At 42.1% G+C, this 20,334-nt stretch overlaps 1 protein-coding gene across 1 annotated transcript in view; it reads right to left on the bottom strand.

The window, feature by feature from the left end:
• Positions 1-20,334, bottom strand: part of VWA8 (von Willebrand factor A domain containing 8) — a 745,717-nt gene that overhangs the window by 643,099 nt on the left and 82,284 nt on the right. The window contains 1 exon segment of the mRNA XM_029602953.1: positions 18,226-18,336. Within this exon segment, the coding sequence (XP_029458813.1) occupies positions 18,226-18,336 (111 nt within the window).

The raw sequence follows: 20,334 nt of genomic DNA, 5'->3' as shown, positions 1-20,334 counted from the left end.
ATGCCTTCTGGAAATCAAAATATACCACATCTACTGGTTCAACTTTGTCCACATGTTTATTTACCCCTTCAAAAAAATGTAGGAGATCGGTGAGACAAGACTTCCCTTGGGTAAATCCATGTTGGCTGTTTCCCATCAAACCATGTCTATCTAAATGTTTTGTGATTTTATTCTTTAAAACAGTTTCCATGATTTTTCCCAGCACTGAAGTCAGGCTCAGCGGTCTATAGTTTCCCAGATCACCCCTGGATCCCTTTTTAAATGTAGGGGTTACATTAGCCACCCTCCAGTCTTCAGGTACATCTCATGATTTTAATGATAGGTTACAAATTTTTACTAATAGTTCTGAATTTCCTTTTTTAGTTCTTTCAGAACCCTAGGGTGTATACCACCCAGTCCAGGTGATTTACTACTTTTCAGTTTGTCAATCAGGCCTACCACATCTTCAAGATTCACTGTGATGTTGTTCAATTGATCAGAATCATCACCCATGAAAACTTTCTCCAGAATGGGTATCTCTAACATCCTCTTCAGTAAACACTGAAGCAAATAAATTGTATAATTTTTCAGCGATGTCCTCATCTTCTCTACATACCCCTTTAACCCCTTGATCATCCAACGGTGCAACAGACTCCCTTGCAGGCTTTCTGCTTCAGATATATTTTTTAAAGTTTTTATTGTGGGTTTTGCCTCTATGGCCAACTTCTTTTCAAATTCTCTCTTAACCTGTCTTATCAATGTCTTACAATAAACTTGCCAATGCTTATGCTTTACCTTATTTTCTTCTGAAGGATCCTTCTTCCAATTTTTGAATGAAGATTTTTTGGCTAAAATAGCCTCTTTCATCTAACCTTTTAACCATACCAGTAATCGTTTTGCCTTCCTTTCAACCTTTCTTAATGCATGGAATGCATCTGGTCTGTGCTTCTAGGATGGTTTTTTTTTGGTTTTTTTTTTTTTAACAATGTCCACGCCTGTTGCACACGTTTTACCTTTGTAGCTGCACCTTTCAGTTTTTTCTATTTTTCTCATTTTATCAAAGTTTCCCTTTTGAAAGTTTAGCACTAGATCCGTGATTTACATTCTGTCCTCCTTCCAGTCATTAAATCAAATTTGATCATATTATGATCACTGTTGCCAAGTGGCCCCACCATCGTTAACTCTCTCACCAAATGCTGTGCTCCACTAGGAATTAGATCTAAAATTGTTCCCTCTCTCGTCGGTTCCTGAACCAAGTGCTCTATAAAACTGTCATTTATTCCATCCAGGAACTTTATCTCTCTAGCATGTCCAGATGATACATTCACACAGTCAATATTGGGATAATTGAAATCTCCCATTATTACTACACTACCAGTTTGGTTAGCTTCCTTAGCATTTCACTGTCTGTCTCACAATTTTGGTCAGGTGGACAGTAGTATACTCCTATCACTATTATCTTCACCAACACACAAGGGATTTCTACCCATAAAGATTCAATTGTACATTTGGTCTCATGCAGGATCTTTATCCTGTTGGACTCTATGCCATCCCGGACATAAAGCACCAAATCGCCTCCCGGGTGCTCCTCTCTGTCATTGCGATATAATTTGTACCCTGGAACTCAAATATGAAATTGCAGACCTATTTCTAGTGATTTGCAACTTATTATTTGAAACAGCCATGGTACCTGAAGACTGAAGGGTGGCCAATGGGACACCAACTTTTAAAAGAGGATCCAGGATGATCAGAGAAACTATAGAACAGTGAGCCTACCCATTGGTGCTAGGCAAAATGGTAGAAGCTATTCTTAAAAACAAAATTACTGACCACATAGACATGGTGTAATGGAGCAGAGTCAACATGGGTTTTACAAGGGAAGTCTTGCCTTACCAATTAACTAGATTTTTTTGAATGTGTAAATAAACATGTGGATAAAGGTTAGCCAGTGGATATAGTGTATTTGGATTTTCAGAAGGCAATTGACAAATTTCCTCATGAGGGACTCCTCAGGAAATTGGGAGGTCAGGGGATCACAGGCATTGAATAAAAGACAGGAAACAGAGACAGGACTAAATGTTCAGTTTCCCAAACAGAGAAAAGTCATTAGTGGAGTGCCCCAGTGGTCTCTACTGGGATTTGTACTATTTAGCATATTCATAAATAATCTGGAGAAAGAAATGATGAATGAGGTGAACAAATTTGCAGATGACACAAAATTGTTTTGAGTTGTTAAAACAGCAGCGGATTGTGAGGAACTACAGGACCTTGTGAAACTAGAAGACTGGGCATTTAATGGCAGATGCAATTTAATGTGACAAGTGTAAGGTAACACACATAAGGAAAAATAATCTCAACTACAGATAAATGATGCTTGGTTCTGTGTTAGGAGTCACAACCCAGGAAAAGGACCTTGTTGTGGACAATGTTTTGAAATCTTTGACTCAAAAGTGTGGCAGTGATCAAAAAGGCAAGTAGAATATAGCAATTATTTGGAAAGAAATAGAAAACAAAACTGAGAATATCATAATGTCTTTATATAGATCCATGGCACAACCGCACCTTAATAGTGTGCAGTTTTCATTGCCCCATCTCAAAAAAGACATAGCAGATACAGAAAAGGCACAGAGAAGGGCAACAAAAATGATAAAGGGGATGTAAAAGCTCCTTTACAGAGGAAGATCAAACAGCTCTTTACTTGGAAAAGAGATGACTGAGGGGGTATGATTGAGATTTATAAAATTATGAGTGGGTGGAATGAGTAAATAGGGAACAGTTATTTACCCTTTTAAATACCATTGGGACTAGGGGACACTGCATGGAACTAGCAAACGGCAGATTTTAAACAAATTGTAGAAAGTATTTTTTTTCAATCTGTACACAACAGAGCTATGAAAACTGTTGCCAGATAATGTGGTTATGGCAATTAACAGTGGTGTTCAAAAGAGGGTTGGATAAGTTCCTGAAGAAAAGTCCATATACAGTTATTAACCAGGTAGACCTGGGAAAGTCCACACATTGCTGGATGTGAGATACAAGAAACAGATGAACTATTGGGGATCTCCTGGGTACTTAAGACCTGGGCTGGCCATTGTGACAGACAGGACGTTGGGCTTGATTGACTTTGGTCTGACCAGCATGGCGCTTATGTTCTTAATCCAGGTTTCTTTAGCAAAGGGTGGATTATAGTATCCTGCAGAACTTCCAGAAAAATCCCTGATTGTATGGCTAAACCTTCTGTAGCAGTTTAATCTGTATATGAGAACTTTCTTTGACCAAAAAAAGGTACACAAGGATCCAAACAACAGTAATTAGACTTATATTGGTAAAAAATATATATATTGATAATCTCAATTTCTGTTACCATCTCAAAAGCCATAATAGTTATCTGAGTTGAATTCTGTGAAGATATACCTTATGGTAGATGCCTGGAGTCATTTCTATCCTAGGGACTTGAATTCTACATTTTACTCTGAGCTACACAATCAGAAAGAATTTTGTTCTCACAAGCAAATTTGCACTGGGTGAATGATAACAACACTAAGCTATTAGGTCTAATCATTGAGCAATATGCAGTCTATGGCTTTGAAGTAAATTCCTTCAAAGCCTCTTACATGGTGTCTGAACACCAATTTGATGGGGCATGAGGGTTCTTTTCTCCCGTCTTTCTAAGCAAATTGAAGCATTTGGATAATTGAAAACATGTTAGCTAGCAAATGCTGTAATGCCCTTAAAGCACATGTAACAGGATAGACAATATTGTACAAAGTAGCTTACAAAAAGAACAGTCTATCAAGAGAAAAAAAAATAAAACAGAAGCTTAAAAAGTTGGAGAAGCAGCACAATGCCCATTTAGGGAACTCCAAGTTTAGAGTATTGCCTTTGGCTAGGTCAGAGTTTGCAGATTTAACTACATAAGCAGCCAAGACTGTGTCAAAGAACAAACCAATCTTATTTTGAATATGGAGATTAACCCAACAAGTTACTAGCATTTCGGTTTAAGGTCAAGACCAAGCAGAACATAATTACTGAGATTCAAGATGCAGAAGAGAAACTTTGTATCTTGCATAAAGAAGTAGTATAGGCCTTTAGAATCTATCACCAGATATTCTAATAGAAGGACAACGAATTACAAGAACAGACTGAAGCAACTGCTAGATAGATGCTCACATCAGATTTTAGAAGTTTATCAAAATGATACCCTAAAGATGGAGGAAATTAGGGCAGTCATTAACAATCTAAACTCCTGTAAATCTTCAGAAATTAATGAGCTCCCACAGGAGTTCTGTTACCCTTTACTTTAAACATTGTAAACAATGGAGGTTATTAAGAAGGGGTGCATGCCTCACTTGATGGATCTGAAGTGGACATTGCTTTATTCCAAGAACGAAGATAGACTCTCAGAAGTATTCAGCGAATAGGCCTATTTCCCTATTAAATGTTGATCTTAACATTTTGCGAAGGTGCTACCAAAACAATTAGAAGTAACATCACCAATATTTTTTGCTAATAGTTGTTTTGCTAATAACATGCACAGACTATTAAACGTGATCTGCCATTTCCAAACTTCGAAAATTCCACAAGTTACATTGTCATTGGATACTGAAAAAACGTTACACAGGGTGTAGTGGAAGTTTCCGTTTGGAATACTATAAAAGACAGGAATCAACAGATCATTTCAACAAGTTATACTGGTCACAAATGGGCATACAAAGACCATGATAGTTGGAATGGGGTACATGTCTCTGCTTTTCATTGAATTTCCTACTACCATTAACAGAAGGCTTGGGGATGGTCTGCATGAGCGACAGTTGCTATGACTAACTGGATGAACCATTCTAGTTTTTATCTGCCACCATTTACTATGTTACTATGTTGAGAGAAAATCAGGATTGTCTGCTTTTGCTGCTCCTCTATGTTTTGGCTACTGAGCCATTAGCAGTTAACATCAGAAGTGCTTGAGAAATTATAGGCATGAAGGTTATGGGAGGTAACACTGAATACCCCTGAATGCTGATGAGGTGATGGTGTATCTGGCTATCCCTGAGAGATTGTTAGCACCCTTCGTGAGCATGTTGGAGGAGTACAATTGTTAGGATAAAGGCTTAACTGTACCTAGTTTTGTAGACAAACTGAAAATTCTAAAATTTGGGTTCAAATGGATGAAGGATTCAGTTGAGAACCTGGGCATTTGGGTACCCTGAAATTTGAAAGAGCAAAATTGTTAAGAGAAAATATTCTAGCATTAATTTTGTCAGGATAGATTAATCAAATTAAATTGAGCAGCCTACCAAAAATTCTGCATCTTCCAGATGATCCTGATACCTATTCCAAAAAAGATGTTTAGGGAGATGGACAGCACATTTCTGTAATTTATTTGGAGAGGTGAAAGACCAAGTATGCAGTGGAAACATTTATAGGGCCTAAAGGATACAGTGGACTTGGCAGTGCTACACTTCAAGAGTTATTTTCTTGCTGCACAAATAGCATATCTGATATGGTGGGTGTCTGAGACAGGTGATAAGGAATAGAGGCATATGGAGGAAGGGGAGATAGATTCATTTTAACTAAAGCATTTACCTTATATTCCAGATAGATCATTACCTCAGGAAATAAAAGGACATCCCCTTTGTTTAGTTCAATATTGCCTTAACTAATTAGCAAATATTTTCTTATTTTGCTGATGTGGCTTTGTTGTTAATACTAAAATGTTTTCTACATGACCCTTAAAAATATCTGAAGAAGCTATGCCATCCATAACAAAGGTATATTACCTTCCTTCATCTAAACAATACAATGATCAGTAAGGAGCTGAAGAGGTGGTCAGGTTTTGCTAGATAACCTGGATCTTAACTATCTCCTTGAGTCATCACAAGATGAAGAGGTGTCCAGGGCTACCCTGCTAGTCTCATATGCATAGCTCTCTGCTTCAACGGCAGGGGAGGAAGACCGATACTTCATGCATATCCAACATAGCTCTCTGCTTCAACGGCAGGGGAGGAAGACCGATACTTCATGCATATGCAGCATAACTCTCTGATTCAACGGCAGGGGAGGAAGACCGATACTTCACGTATATCCAGCATAGCTCTCTGCTTCAACGGCAGGGGTAATGAAGAAAAGTGGATCTATATACATACAACAACCAACAAGGACTGAATTACATAGTCTGGGTAAACAAATAAGCATGAGTGTAGCTCGCTTATTGCGGCAGTTACTACCCCTAACTAATCAAGCTAGATATTTCACTTAGATACAGTTCCAACACTGCTCTCTATATTAATGGTGGGGGTGGAAGGGAAATAGAACCAAAAGGTTACTAAGAGCCAAGAGAAACAGATAAGTATGAGAGAAAAAGAAAAGTGCGACGCTTGCTGGGCAGACTGGATGGGCTGTTTGGTCTTCTTCTGCCGTCATTTCTATGTTTCTATATATATGTAGAACCAGACAAAGACTAGACTCACAAATGTTTTTTTTTCAGCAACAAAGATGTGTTATTTATGGATCTTAATGTACATGTTTTTCCCAATATATGTAGGGTAACAGTTAAATATAAAAAATGTTTAGATTTTGTACCTTGGGGAATGAATTCATTTTGAACTTCTTCTGCAAGTATTTAATACAATATCAAGAGAATGGTTAAGTATTTTTGGATCCAAATAATAGGGTGGTCTTTTGAAGTGCAAATCTAATCTGGGTTTTTTCTGGCTTTTCTCCAGAACCTAAATCAGGGACTCTGAGTCAATCAGGAGCTTTACACTCTTAGATACTGTAAATGTTGTGAACCCTTATGGCTATGGTGAGGTTGGCGCATCCTATGGGGCAAACTCCATAGGCCCTCATTGACAGCTGGCAGAGGCCAACTAGCAAGAGACTGGTCTATGGCTTCAACTATTCTAACCACTTTCTTAGCAGGTTAAGCCCTTCAACTCGGGGGACCAGCACAGCTTGGGTGATGCTTTCTTTAGATAGAGGTCCAGGGCCAGGCAAGGGTCAGAGTTAGGCAGCAATCAGAATAGTCAAGAGTCTAGGTAAGGGGGTCAGATGCAGGCAGCAATCAAGGTAGTCAGAGTCCAGGCAAAGGGTCAGATCCAGTGGTCAGTCTGAAAGGAAAACAAGGAAGAGACATGGAGGACAGACTGAAGGACAGGCAGACAGGCAAGAAGACTGAATAAAATAAAGGCTGGGCAGGCTGGAGAGACAAGGCAAGGCTGGTCGAGAAGGGGCAGGCTTGAGAGATGACGAAGGATGCTGGAAACAAGTACTACTCGAGGTAGGAGGACCTGTTGCTGAGGCTTCTCTGAAGATGCCTTATGTATGAGAGTGCAATGATGTCATCAGGAAGCTCTGAGATAGGTTTCCTGACGCAGGCCCTTTAAGGCAGAACATAAGAACATAAGAAATTGCCATATTGGGTCAGACCAAGAGTCCATCAAGCCCAGCATCCTGTTTCCAACAGTGGCCAATCCAGGCTACAAGTACCTGGCAAGTACCCAAAAACTAAGTATATCCCATGCTACTGATGTTAGTAATAGCAGAGGCTATTCCCTAAGTCAACTTAATTAACAGCAGGTAGTGGACTTCTCCTCCAAGAACTTATCCAAACCTTTTATAAACCCAGCTACATTTACTGCACTAACCACATTCTCTGACAACAAATTCCAGAGCTTAATTATGTGTTGAGTGAAAAAGAATTTTCTCAAATTAGTTTTAAATGTGCTATATGCTAACTTCATGGACTGCCTCCTAGTCCTTCTATTATCCAAAAGAGTAAATAACAGATTCACAATTACCCGTTCTAGACCTTTCATGATTTTAAAGACCTCTATCATATCCCCCCTCAGTCGTCTCTTCTCCAAGCTGAACAGCCCTAACCTCTTCAGCCTTTCCTCATAGGGGAGTTGTTCCATTCCCATTATTATTTTGGTCGCCCCTCTCTGTACCTTCTCCATCGCAACGATATCTTTTTTGAGATGCAGCGACCAGAATTGCACACAGTATTCAAGGTACAGTCTCACTATGGAGTGATACAGAGGCACACCTATGGGATGTCTGGGGGAGCAGCGACTGGCAGCATCCTGTGCTGCACAGAGCAGCATTGGATCTCTGAGGTGGTGTCCTTGCCACAAAACTGATCTGCCAACGTCAGGGATGAGTAAAGCGGCTCACAGGATTGTCTCATGAGCCACCGAATATAATAGGTACTATTAGATCAATGTACCTACAATAACTTTTGTTTTGATAGGTTATGGTAAATTTTGTGCTTCTTTATGAAGTTTTGTTTCCTTTTATTAGGATTGTGATGGCTCTCCTGGAATTTTAAGGGCTTAAGTCAACTTATGGTCGTTACTTATTTCAATTGAATACATTTGCTTAAAGTTATATTTTTAGCCTACTTTCTGAACGAAAAGAAAGTTTATGAGATCATTATCTCTGTGGGTATCCCTAATGCCTTTTGGGGTCTATGTGAAAAGATTTATGCAGGGTTTGTAAATTTAAAATTAGCACATACATACTCTGTGTGTAGTAAGTGAATTTTCAGAAAGGCGGTAGTATGTGCATACTGTCACTGCCATGCAGAAAAGTATGCACATACGAGGTCATTTGAGGGGGTTCTGGGATATGCAAGTACACGTACATTTACGTATTTTATTAACTGAATACGAGTATAACTCATCAAATGTGTGTGCATGCTTTTAAACTACTAATCATTTCGTGGATATTAAATCTGACTTCTCTTCTGTCTATAGTTTTTGGGTGGGCATCTACAGCAAGTAGTGAAGGGTGTGGGTGAACTGGTGAAGGTCTCAAACAAGGTGTTTGGAAGTCCATGCACAAACATTTTCATAAGTGAGATACATGCATACATCAGCCAACTTTACAAAATACCGAACTCTGTGCATAAACAGAGTTGTTGCACACATGTGTTACAATAATTTAACATGCAAAATATATGCACACACTTTGATACAATATTTGCAAAAATTACACACCTACTCCTTTACAAACCTGTGCACATACTGATACAAATGCGTGTAATTTTGGGGCAGAGATAAGTGATATTTTATAAACTGCTCCCACTGCCCGGTATATAAAGTACAAGCATAACTTTATATGCACTGACTTGTGTTTATTCTCCCATTCACACCAAATGTTGAGGACATGTCATGAGGGACATGAGGATTCTGACAAATATGCAAACTCTGCAGATGTGTGTGTCTGTCTGTATCCCTAATAACTTTTGCATTTGTTCTTTTCACATCAGATTTTCAAGAAATGTCAGGGTGAACATGAGGATTCAGAGAAGGGTGTTTTTTCTGATGCATGCATATGTGCAGATCATGGACATATACATGTGCAAGACCCAGGAAGTAGGCTCCATTAGTTTTTGCTGGAACTTTTTTTTTTCTATAATGTCTTAATCGGTATGTCTTTAAGACAGCTATTTTTTCATGTGCATTTTTATTGAAATTTATAAATTAAAAAAAGAAAACCAAACATTAGAATGTAGTAATCTGCACATTTATTGGTTTAAATAATGCTTAAATTCCTTACAATCAGGGCTTGTGATCCTAGGAGTTTACATATTGCAAATGCAGGGTTTATTTTTCATGCAATTAGATGTATTTGATATGAATTAAAAACAGGTGTTTATTGATGTTTTCATGGTGCAAATTAAAATTTTTGGTGCATTTTTAGGTGGTTTCAATTTAATTTCTAATTTTTACACACCTAGCCACATGCAATGTATGCATGTGGCTAGGTGTGTGGCTAAGGACGATGGGGATAAAGGTAGAGTTGACAGTGGGTATGTGGGGGGGGGGGGGCTAGGAGGGGATGGTAATGGGGAGGCAGGGTGTGTGAGGCTGGAGACCGTGTGTGGCAGGCTGCGTTGCTTGAGGGGGTGCCACAGTATGTGTGGCTAGAGCAGATGGCAGGCTGTGTGTGGCTTACTGGGTCCCTTCCCATTTCCCTTCTCTTTCCCCTCCCCTGCTCATACCTCGGGGCTTGCTTCTCCTTCTGCCGACAGGGTTTGAGCCCCCTGCTTGACCACTCCTCCCACAGTGTCTCTTCTTCAACCATCAGGGCTCGGGCTCACTGTCGGACTGCTCGTCCAGAGAGCATCTTCAATGGGCAGAGCTTTGCCTCCCTGCCTTCTCCTGTGACGCGTCTTCTTCAGCCAAGAGGGTCTGTGGTTTCTCCCAGCCCACTCCTCCTTTGGCTGGCGGGGTTTGGGCTCCTTACTGGCCTGCTTCTTCTGTGATGCTGCTTTTCTTTTTCTTGTGCCTGTGGGGCTTGAGTTCCCCACTGGCCCACTCCCATGACATCATCCAGCTGCCGATCCTGTGCCTCTTTTTGACTTGCAACAGCCAGATGACATCATCGGATCACCTCCCAGTAGGCCTATTTTTTTTTGGGGGGGGGGGGGGCTCAGTTAAACCTGAAAAACCCAGGGAATGTTTTATAGGGGTTTCTCAGTTTTAACCAAAAATCAGAAGATCTGACATAAGTACTGTTTTCTGAAAAGGGAATTCATCACTTGATTCAGAGGATACACTGCTGTCTGGAATATATTACTGCTGCTATTCAAATATAACAAAGACTATAGAGAATACATTTGACAAGGCTGCCAAAAACTAAAAAGCAGAAAAAAATGTGAATTAGCAAAACCATCAATTTTCTCATTCACACTTTGAAATGTTTTGTGACATTTTTGCTCTTGTGTTTAGAATAATGGTAGTATTTGTTCTAAGATGATCTGTTCAGCTCAGCGTTTTCAATTTTTGTCTTTCTTGTTTCTATCTCTTCATGTGTGAACTTTGCTTGCCATGAACGTACACATATGTTAATAACTATTAGATTATTAGATCAAAGGTGTGTGTTGGATGTTGTTTACTTGGATTTCAGCAAAGCTTTTGATACTGTCTCACATAAGAGGCTCATTAATAAACTGAGCAGCCTGAGTATGGGTCCCTAGGTGGTGTACTGGATTAGATATTGAGTGATAGAAAACAAAGGGTAGTGGTACAAAATTCACTCTGAAGAGATAAATATGATTAGTGAAGTGCCTCAGGTATTGGTCCTGGGGCCAGTTCTGTTCATTATCTTTGTGAGTGATGTTGATGAGCGGTTAGATGGAAGAATTTCTTGAGGAAGCAGACAGACTGAAACATGATCTAAGAAAGCTTGATGAGTTTTCAAATTGTTGTGTTTGTGGCATCGTGGACCCTTGGTAGCTGTGAAGATGACTCCACCCACGGGGAGGAGCCCCGTGGGGAACACAATGATAGGGTAAACTCAGATAGCAGACACAGATAGAATGGAAGGCTTTATTGTACTGCTGTGGGTAGATGTTATGAAGCACGAAGATAAGGCACTGCGGTCCGTGAGGTGCTAATACGTTCAACAATCTCAGAAGTAGATTCTCACCCAGATGTTTCAGAGAGGCAGGGGCCCACAGTGCGGGCAGCGCCAAGCCTGATGGGTGGAGTTGGAGCACCGGATCGTAAAGGTACTCACAGGAGTGTAGGCGTCTTCCTGGTAGAGATGGTGGGACCGAAGGTCTGTGGTACAGGATACTAGAACAGTAGGCCCTCGAGAAGCGAGTACCTAGTAGTCCAGAGGTCCTGTAAAATAAGAGAGAGAGAGACCCCCGAGGAGCAGTTGTCTCAATTAGTAAGGCTCTGAAGGGAGATGGAAGCGAGAGACCCCGAGGAGCAGGTGTCTTGAGCTTCTGAAGGAGGCCCTTGGAGTGTAGAGCGGCGTCTAAGCTTGCAGCTTAGAGCGGTCAGAGTAGCTTAACCGAAGTCCTTGCTAACTCAATGGTGGTAGCGAAGCGGAGGCTTGAAATACCCGGAGGTATTGACGGCATGCAGTGGGGACGCCCCCGAGGAGCGAGTACCTAGTAGACCAGAGGTCCTGTAGAATAAGAGAGGGAGAGACCCCCGAGGAGCGGTTGTCTCAATTAGTAAGGCTCCGAAGGGAGATGGAAGCGAGAGACCCCGAGGAGCAGGTGTCTTGAGCTTCTGAAGGAGCGAGGCCCTTGGAGTGTAGAGCAGCGTCTAAGCTTGCAGCTTAGAGCGGTCAGAGTAGCTTAACCGAAGTCCTTGCTAACTCAATGGTGGTAGCGAAGCGGAGGCTTGAAATACCCGGAGGTATTGACGTCATGCGGTGGGGACGCCCCCAAGGTTCTCGCCATGACATGTATTTGAGCGTAGGAGAGGTGCACGAGAGCCCTAGGAGGCCACAGGAGTGAGCATGGCGGACTGGAACACTCATGCTAGACTGGAGACGCCGAGGCCCTCGGCACCGGAGGCAGCCATCTTCCCCAAAGAGGAGGAAAAGGGAAGAAAAGAGGTAAGGCCAGAGCGGTCGCAGCCGTCTGCAACCGACGGACGCAGCACAAATATTTGACAGTTAAGATTCAATGCGAGTTTCTCAGGGATTCATAACCGAGAAGAGGGTCTGAGAACCATACCCATCACACTTCTGTTTACAATCCAGAAGTATGACTGTATCAGAATAAAACAGGTTTTCAGCTGTTTGAATGATTTTAATTTTTTACAGATTTTTCTTTTTATTCTAGCTTCTTAGCCCTTAGAAACTCATTCTTTAATGCAGAATGAAGTGAAAGTTTATATAATAGAAATCTTCACAAAATATGTTGGCAGCAATATTTAAATTAGATCCTTAAAATAACTCCCAAAAGTATTTTTTCTACAAATTCTAAGAAACATGAGGGTGAAAGAATTTGCCAGAAGTATACACCACTACTGTATATCTCACTCAGATTTGATCAAAACTGAGCTAATTTGTGGAACTATTCAAAATAATTTTATTTTTATCTATCTAGAACAAGTTCTTTATATGCATCTCATCATCCAGGTGAAAGGTGTTGTTTTCTCAAGCAACATGTAAGCTAGTGCTTGGCATCTTTTTTTGTATTTACTGTAAACCACCTATAAGTAGACAAGGATTTTCTTCTACCCGGTGATTCACGTTTCCAAAGATGTTACCTCTAATGTTATCTCTTGACTTCCTTTAGGGACTCACACAATAGTCCCACCCCTCAATTGTGTACTAATCAAAGTTTAGGAAATAGAATCCACACAGCCAATGGTGCTCCTGGAGATAAGAGAGGGGAGGTTGAGATGTAAATTATAAATACAAATCCAAAATATATTAGGGTTCTAAGTAAAATCTTAAAAACCTGGATTAATGCACTGACAAATAAGTCAGATGGCAACAATGTTGTATAAATTGTATGTTAAGCTGAATGCAGACTACAGTGAACATCAGAAATATCAAATAAGAACACACAGGTCGATACAGTAAGGCCGCGTTAGAAAGAGTGCGGCAGTGCCGGGCGCACCCTCGTTCCCCGCACACACAGTCCTGCTCACATACCGCTCGATACTCTATTTAAGTTGCTTGCAAATGCAAGCCGCGTCTGCGAAGCGTTAGGCGAAGGGTTAGGCCCGCGCAACCCATTTTACTGTATAGGCGCTTAATACAGCGCCTATACAGTATCCTGGGTGTGCTGGTACCTGTCATTTCAATTGTCATTTTAACTGACATTTGAAATGACAGATATCAGGAAGTGGATGGTTCCCCCCCTCCCGAAGCAAGGCGCAGGCGAAAATTAAAACAAAAGTGTAAAAAAAAAGTAAACTTACTGGCGGGAGCGCGTTCGTGGCAGGAGCTGGCGGGCGAGCGTGCTGTCATCGAGGCGGGAGCCAGCGGGCGCGCGTTCATCCAGGCGGCGGAGGTGGGAGCCGGCGGGCGTGCGTTCATCCAGCGGGCTGTCATCGAGGCGGGAGCTGGCGGGCGGGTGGGCGCGCGTTCATCCAGGTGGCGGTGGGAGCACGTTTATCCAGGTGGCGGCGGTGGGAGCCGGCGGGCGCACTTTCGTCCAGGCGGCGGCGGCGGGAGCCGGCGGGGGGCGTGCATTCATCCAGGCTGCGGCGGCAGGAGCCGGCGGGCAGGCGTTCATCCAGGCGGAGGGAGCCGGCGGTGAAAGCGGCCTCCAGCAACCCCCGCCAGCAGTGAATGAATGCACGCCTGTGTATGCCCATGCAATTTCGCGCGTTACTGTATGGGAGGGAATAGCTAATTTGCTCGTTTACATCTGATATACATGCCGCGTGCAGAAGGGGTTACCCGGGGATTTAAAGAGGGGTAAGAATCGGTTAAAGGGGATTGTGTATCGCAGGAAGGGCTAACGCGGCCGGAAAGTGAGTAGAAAGCAGGTTAGGAGCAGGGTAACCGCGGCCGGACTTTACAGTATTGAGCTGACAGTAAACAAAGGTAACTAATCACAATTGTATCTCCTTTGTCTATTAACTTTTGTTTTCCTAGATTAGAGTTAATATTGTCACTTATTCTTGGGTAACTTAATTCTTTCTTTTCCTATATATATAAGTGAATGCACATCCCCAAATGATAATGGATAATGATAATCTTAGATAAGCATATTTTTTTATGTTCTAAAACTTTTAACATTATTAACCCAAATAAGAATTTGAATCTTTAAAAAAAAAAAAATAATTTCTTTCTAGCTGTTTTTTTTTTTCATTGATAACATTTCACCATAAATTGCTATGCAACTTTTGATCATCTTTCTTTTCTGGCCAGAAAAGCTAGATATTAAAATATGTAAAAATTACAATATTTCTGAGACAGTTTCTACTTAGTCTATCTACCAGTTTGATAGTGTTGGGCACCTTTCTCCTATCTAGAAGGTGGGTTTTCTCACATCCTTCTTTTGGTTAGTGTCACGGTTCCGCCGGTCCTTGCACTTCCAATTCCGTCGTTTCCAGGGTCCAGTCCCTGAAAGAGCTTTCCTGGCAACTTGAAAACTCAATTGAAAGTTCTATGTAATTTGCCTTTACAAGTCTCCAGGCGAGGTTTGAACCCTCCTCCTGGCCTGGTCGGAAGGCAGATATCCTCCCCACTGAGCCAGCGACTCACTTTGCAAAAGGCTGGCTTCAAGAGTTCATCGTAAGTCTTTAGCCTTTGCTTTCCTTCCTCTAGGACATTCACGGGCAAACAAACGAAATCAAGTCCAAAGTCTGGCCCAATGGGCCTAACTGCCATCTCCCACTGTATCTCTCGGGATATTTTACTTGTCCCTTCAGATACAACCATCCGCTGGCAGTCTCTCAAACAATATCCTTTTAAGTAGGTACCTCCGGATAGTAAACAGTCTTCATCTACCGCAGTGGTTCTCAACCCTGTCCTGGGGACCCCCCCAGCCAGTCGGGTTTTCAGGATATCCACAATGAATATGCATGAGAGAAAATTTGCATGTTATGGAGGCAGTGTATGCAAATTTTCTCTCATGCATATTCATTGTGGATATCCTGAAAACCCGACTGGCTGGGGGGGTCCCCAGGACAGGGTTGAGAACCACTGATCTACCGGCTCACCTTCCTGGAAGTCATACCAGCCATCCGTCTACCATCTAGGCAGGAGCACCAACATTCTAGTCCTTTCAAGTAGCCGGTAGTATGGTCCTTCTCCTTCAGTCCCCGGCAGGAGACTGACTCTGCTGGGTTAGGGAGTCTCTTTTATACCTTGTAAACTCCTCCTCCTCCACTAGCTGGTTGACTCCGGAAGTTCCATCCTCACTTTGGCCCTCCCCTTGAAGCCAAGGATTGGTCTCTATAGCTCCACCCTCAACTTCCCACACCTGTGGTTCCTCTGTCCTTGTAACATCCGGAGGAAGGAACCAGGGGATGTCTCTAGCTTGGTGTTGCTGTGTTTTCTTTCCCCCCTTCTCTTGGATCTTTGGTTCCGGGTATTTTAACTGGCCTCTCGGGTTTGGGACATAGACCCCGTCACAGTTAGCTTTTATCAATTGGTCTGCTGAAATCAGGAACCTACTACCTAATTATTAGAAATTAAAAAAGAGAGGCTTCCTACACCAACGTGGCCCTCTTCCGTAATCTGCTAGGCATGCCTCAGTGACGGAAACTTTTATTTTTATTTTTTTTTACTGTGATCTAACTATTCAAAATATAAATACAATCTTTAAGTAATCCCCCTCATCCCTGCCCATTGCCACAAATGCGTTCTCTGTCTATATGAAAGAGATAGGGTAGTTATTTCTCACTAATATGTTCTTAAACACTGAAGAGCTATTGAAAAGATACATTTTTTTTATATTTATTTGATATAACTATTTTCATACCAGTTACAATAGCTAAAGGTTCTTGGTAAAGCTATGTTCTCTCCTCATGTCAGGCACTTTTAAAAAGCATCAAATAGCTGCTCCAGATTCTGTCGCTAATTTTAGGTTGCTTCTCAGAACTCAGATTCAGTTTTAGCACTGAAAATTCCTTCCCAAATGTGATCAAGGTTTTCTTTATCCATTTAGGGATACTACTTATTCAGGCTGATGCAATATGGGTGCGAGGAAAACGGGTGCTCAATGCTGAGAGCCCACTTTCCTAACACGCGCCAAGCCACCTCTCCTGGGCGCGCAATCCAATATTTAAATGAGGGTCACACTAAAAAGGAGGCACTAGGGAAAGTTGTACATCCCCAGTACCTCCTCGGAATCGGGCGCCCAGGAGAGGTGGCCGACAGTGCAGATTAAGGAAAACCGACGTTCAATACAAGCGTCCATTTTCTTCCACTATCAGCACAAAATACATGCACAAGTGTGTGGCCGGAATTTTTTTTTCCAAGACTTTTTTTTTTTTTTTTACCTGGATCTGCTTTCTGTGATTCCTCCTACTTAGCATCCCGAAGATACTAAGAGGAGGAATCACAGAAAGCAGGATTTTTTTGTTTTTTCCATTGAGCCCTTGAGTATGACAGACCTTTACACCAGCCCTGGGCTGCTGTAAAATTTGCCGCACTGCAATGGGCACATTGGCCGCGCATGAAATTTTTTGAATCACGGGAATTAGCTAATAGCCTCATATAAATATACTTTACATGTGATGAGCACTATTAGCTATGAGGTGGGGTTTGGACATGCTTATCCCCGTATTGCATTGGAGGTTATGGATGTGCGTCCAAAACGCACGTCCAATCACATATAATGCTGTGCGCTCAGCTGAGCGCACTATATTGTATCAGCCTGATTGAACTGAGAATCCTCCATGTATCCCTCTCTGTCTGATAAGGCAAGAGAGGTTTTTAAGCTGGAATGCATTTTCAAGGTGGGTAACTGTAATCAATCTCAGAATTACAGTATCAATGTTCTGTCAGTTCTTCTTAAATTTGTTATCCCTGCCCCAGCTAGCTTTCAACCAATCCAGAAGCCACTGCTATGGCAGAAATTTAAATTCCCCTACTCTGCCAACATTAAAATTAAGCTCAGTCATTCTATTACCTCTGGTCCAGCTACTAACATGTCCCTGTGAAGCAGACAGTACTTCTCAGACTCAGACAGTCTTTTCCCAATCACTTTTGTCAATATTTTCTTTTTAAGCAACCTCCTCTGGGACAATAGGTCCCATCAGTTGCCTCTGTCCCTTTTATTATCCAGTCTACAACTGCCACTGTTATAAAAAAAAAAAAAAAAAATGCCACTCACTTAAACCAATCTTCCCTCACAAACTTCTCTGTTGCTTAGCAATGCAGTGCAATCCCCTCAATTTTTATGGCTGCTGATTCTTCATTTCCTCTTAAAGAGATAATATGTCAGCATTGGCCACAGTCATCAATGAGTGAGGACATTTAATTTTACCCTTAATACATTACTGTATGTGATACAGAACTGTTACATTATCATCTCTATGCTGTCCTTCCCATTAGCAGCTGTATCATAAGTAAAACCTCAACAAGCCAAGATGGCAAACAGCCTCAAAAGGGAACAGCAACACTCACATCCAAGCAGCAGGGTGTTCTGCAGTGCAGTGCTACCTGTATATCCCCCATGGAGAAGAAAACAATTATTGTTCAATATTCATGAAAAACACTAATCTTAAAAATGCAAAGGCATGAAAAATAAGAAAGCAAGCATTTTCCTTATAAGTTCAAATGACAATTACGCACAACTTATTTACTGGAGAGACTTGCGGTTCATCCTGGCTTTTCACACTTAGCACTTATTTTTAGAAGCAATAAAATCAAGAGAACTTTAGAAATATCTCTGCAGGGAGCAACACATTTTACAAATATTCCAGAAATCCAATTTACACCCTTCCCCGGGTCCCTTGTGTTGTATTTTAGAAGGTAATTTAAATGGAACTAGGTGTGAACAGTAAGTGTTAGGGTGCAATGACAACTTGCCTGATCAATATAAAAAGCAGTCCCATTCTGGATCTCCCTCCGTTGTTTGAGATCAGTTTCTGTTGTGTCTCTGGACAATGCAATATACTCGACTTCTCGTTTGGTCAGCTCCTGTAAATAGTAGTGTGAAGTTATTACAAATCAATAATCATCAGCTGTGGTTCTCCAAAAAAAGCCCCAGTCAATATAGTCATGGAAATTATGACTCAAAGCCATAAGCCAACTAACCTTTGTACAAACACAACTGCCTTGTTTTCTCTCAGGTTCAGAAGATTCTAAAATGGTATTCACTGTCACTCAGCAAACTGCTTTTACTTTCCCCCAAACAGTTTATTTGCTTTAAAAAAAAAAAAAAGCATGACTAGCTATAAATTATGAAAAATGCATTACCTGGGCCCAGAACTAAGCTATAATTTCTAAAAAAAAGAGCAACCTGGAATACAAATCTTGTACAACCATTATGAGAAATTTACTTCAAGATTATCACAGTGCAGAATGCTGGGTCTCTTCGGTGCAAACTAGAAATGATTCCTTGATTTAAGCTTCACGTTGAGGTCTACCGCAACATTCATGTCAGTCTTTTTTTTCAACATTGTTCTTTCTTCTACAGAATCTAAGAACATAAGAAATTGCCATGCTGGGTCAGACCAAGGGTCCATCAAGCCCAGCATCCTGTTTCCAACAGAGGCCAAAACCAGGTCACAAGAACCTGGCAATTACCCAAACACTAAGAAGATTCCATTCTACTGATGCAATTAATAGCAGTGGCTATTCCCTAAGTAAAATTGATTAATAGCCATTAATGGACTTCTCCTCCAAGAACTTATCCAAACCTTTTTTGAACCCAGCTACACTAACTGCACTAACCACATCCTCTGGCAACAAATTCCAGAGCTTTATTGTACGTTGAGTGAAAAAGAATTTTCTCCGATTAGTCTTAAATGTGCTACTTGCTAACTTCATGGAATGCCCCCTAGTCCTTCTATTATTCGAAAGTGAAAATAACCGAGTCACATCTACTCATTCAAGACCTCTCATGATCTTAAAGACCTCTATCATATCCCCCCTCAGCCGTCTCTTCTCCAAGCTGAACAGCCCTAACCTCTTCAGCCTTTCCTCATAGGGAAGCTGTTCCATCGGTGCCAGTGTCAGTGCCGAAGGGACCTGGAGTCGTTGCATCGCCTTGTCGATGGCCTCCTAGACCAGCCGGTCCAGTTCTTCCTGGAGACCTGGAGCAAGCAGCCCCGGCTCCGTGACAGAAGAGGGAGGTGGAAGCACAGTCGGAGGCACCACCTTTACAGGTGGAATCGCAACTCCCAAACCCCGATCGGGTGAGGGTGGCCTCGATGCCCCGGTCACAGGAATGGTCGGTGCCGTTCCTGGACGGAGTTTCTTCGACGGTGGCTTGGACGGCGGCGAAGTCGATGATTTCGCTCCCTTGACGGTCCGAGTCTTACGATGCCGATGGCAATGTTTCTCCCTATGATCCCCTCGATCCTGAGGGGGAGTAACGGGCGTCGATGGCCGTGAAGACGTCAATGGCGGACGGTCACCGGACGGTGGTCGATGCTGATGCGACGTCGACGGTGCCGGTTCCGATGACGTCGGTGCGATGGACGGCACGGAAGAGGAGTCCCATCTTTTCCATTCTTGCCTTGCGACCTTTGGGTGTCATGAGGGCACATTTGGTGCAAGTCAGGACATCATGCTCCCGGCCTAAACACATTACACAGACACCATGAGGGTCTGTGATAGACATGGTGCGAGTACAGTCCAGGCACCGGCAGAACCCCGACGCCATGGCCATAGAAAAAATCGAGCCGCGGGATGGACGACGGCCAGTAGGCTGTAAGGGCCAAACTTGAGAAACATAGTACTTTCATACTGGTCTCTCTGCATACTTATCTTTACTAACTCGACGGTAATCGATGGAAAACTGTCAAAAAACTTACCGGAGTACCGCAGCTAGAGAGAAGTTAGAGGAGGGACCCCTGTGGGGCAATTTAACGTTAGTTAATTCCGTGAGAAATATTCCTGTCAGGAATCTCCACAGAGCTCCTAAACCGCGAGGCTACTGCAGTGTGGAAAAAAGAAGACTGAAGGGGGACC

This window comes from Rhinatrema bivittatum, chromosome 5 (assembly GCF_901001135.1).
Source record: "Rhinatrema bivittatum chromosome 5, aRhiBiv1.1, whole genome shotgun sequence".
Taxonomy (NCBI): Eukaryota; Metazoa; Chordata; class Amphibia; order Gymnophiona; family Rhinatrematidae; genus Rhinatrema; species Rhinatrema bivittatum.
This window is presented reverse-complemented; position numbering and strand designations above follow the sequence as displayed.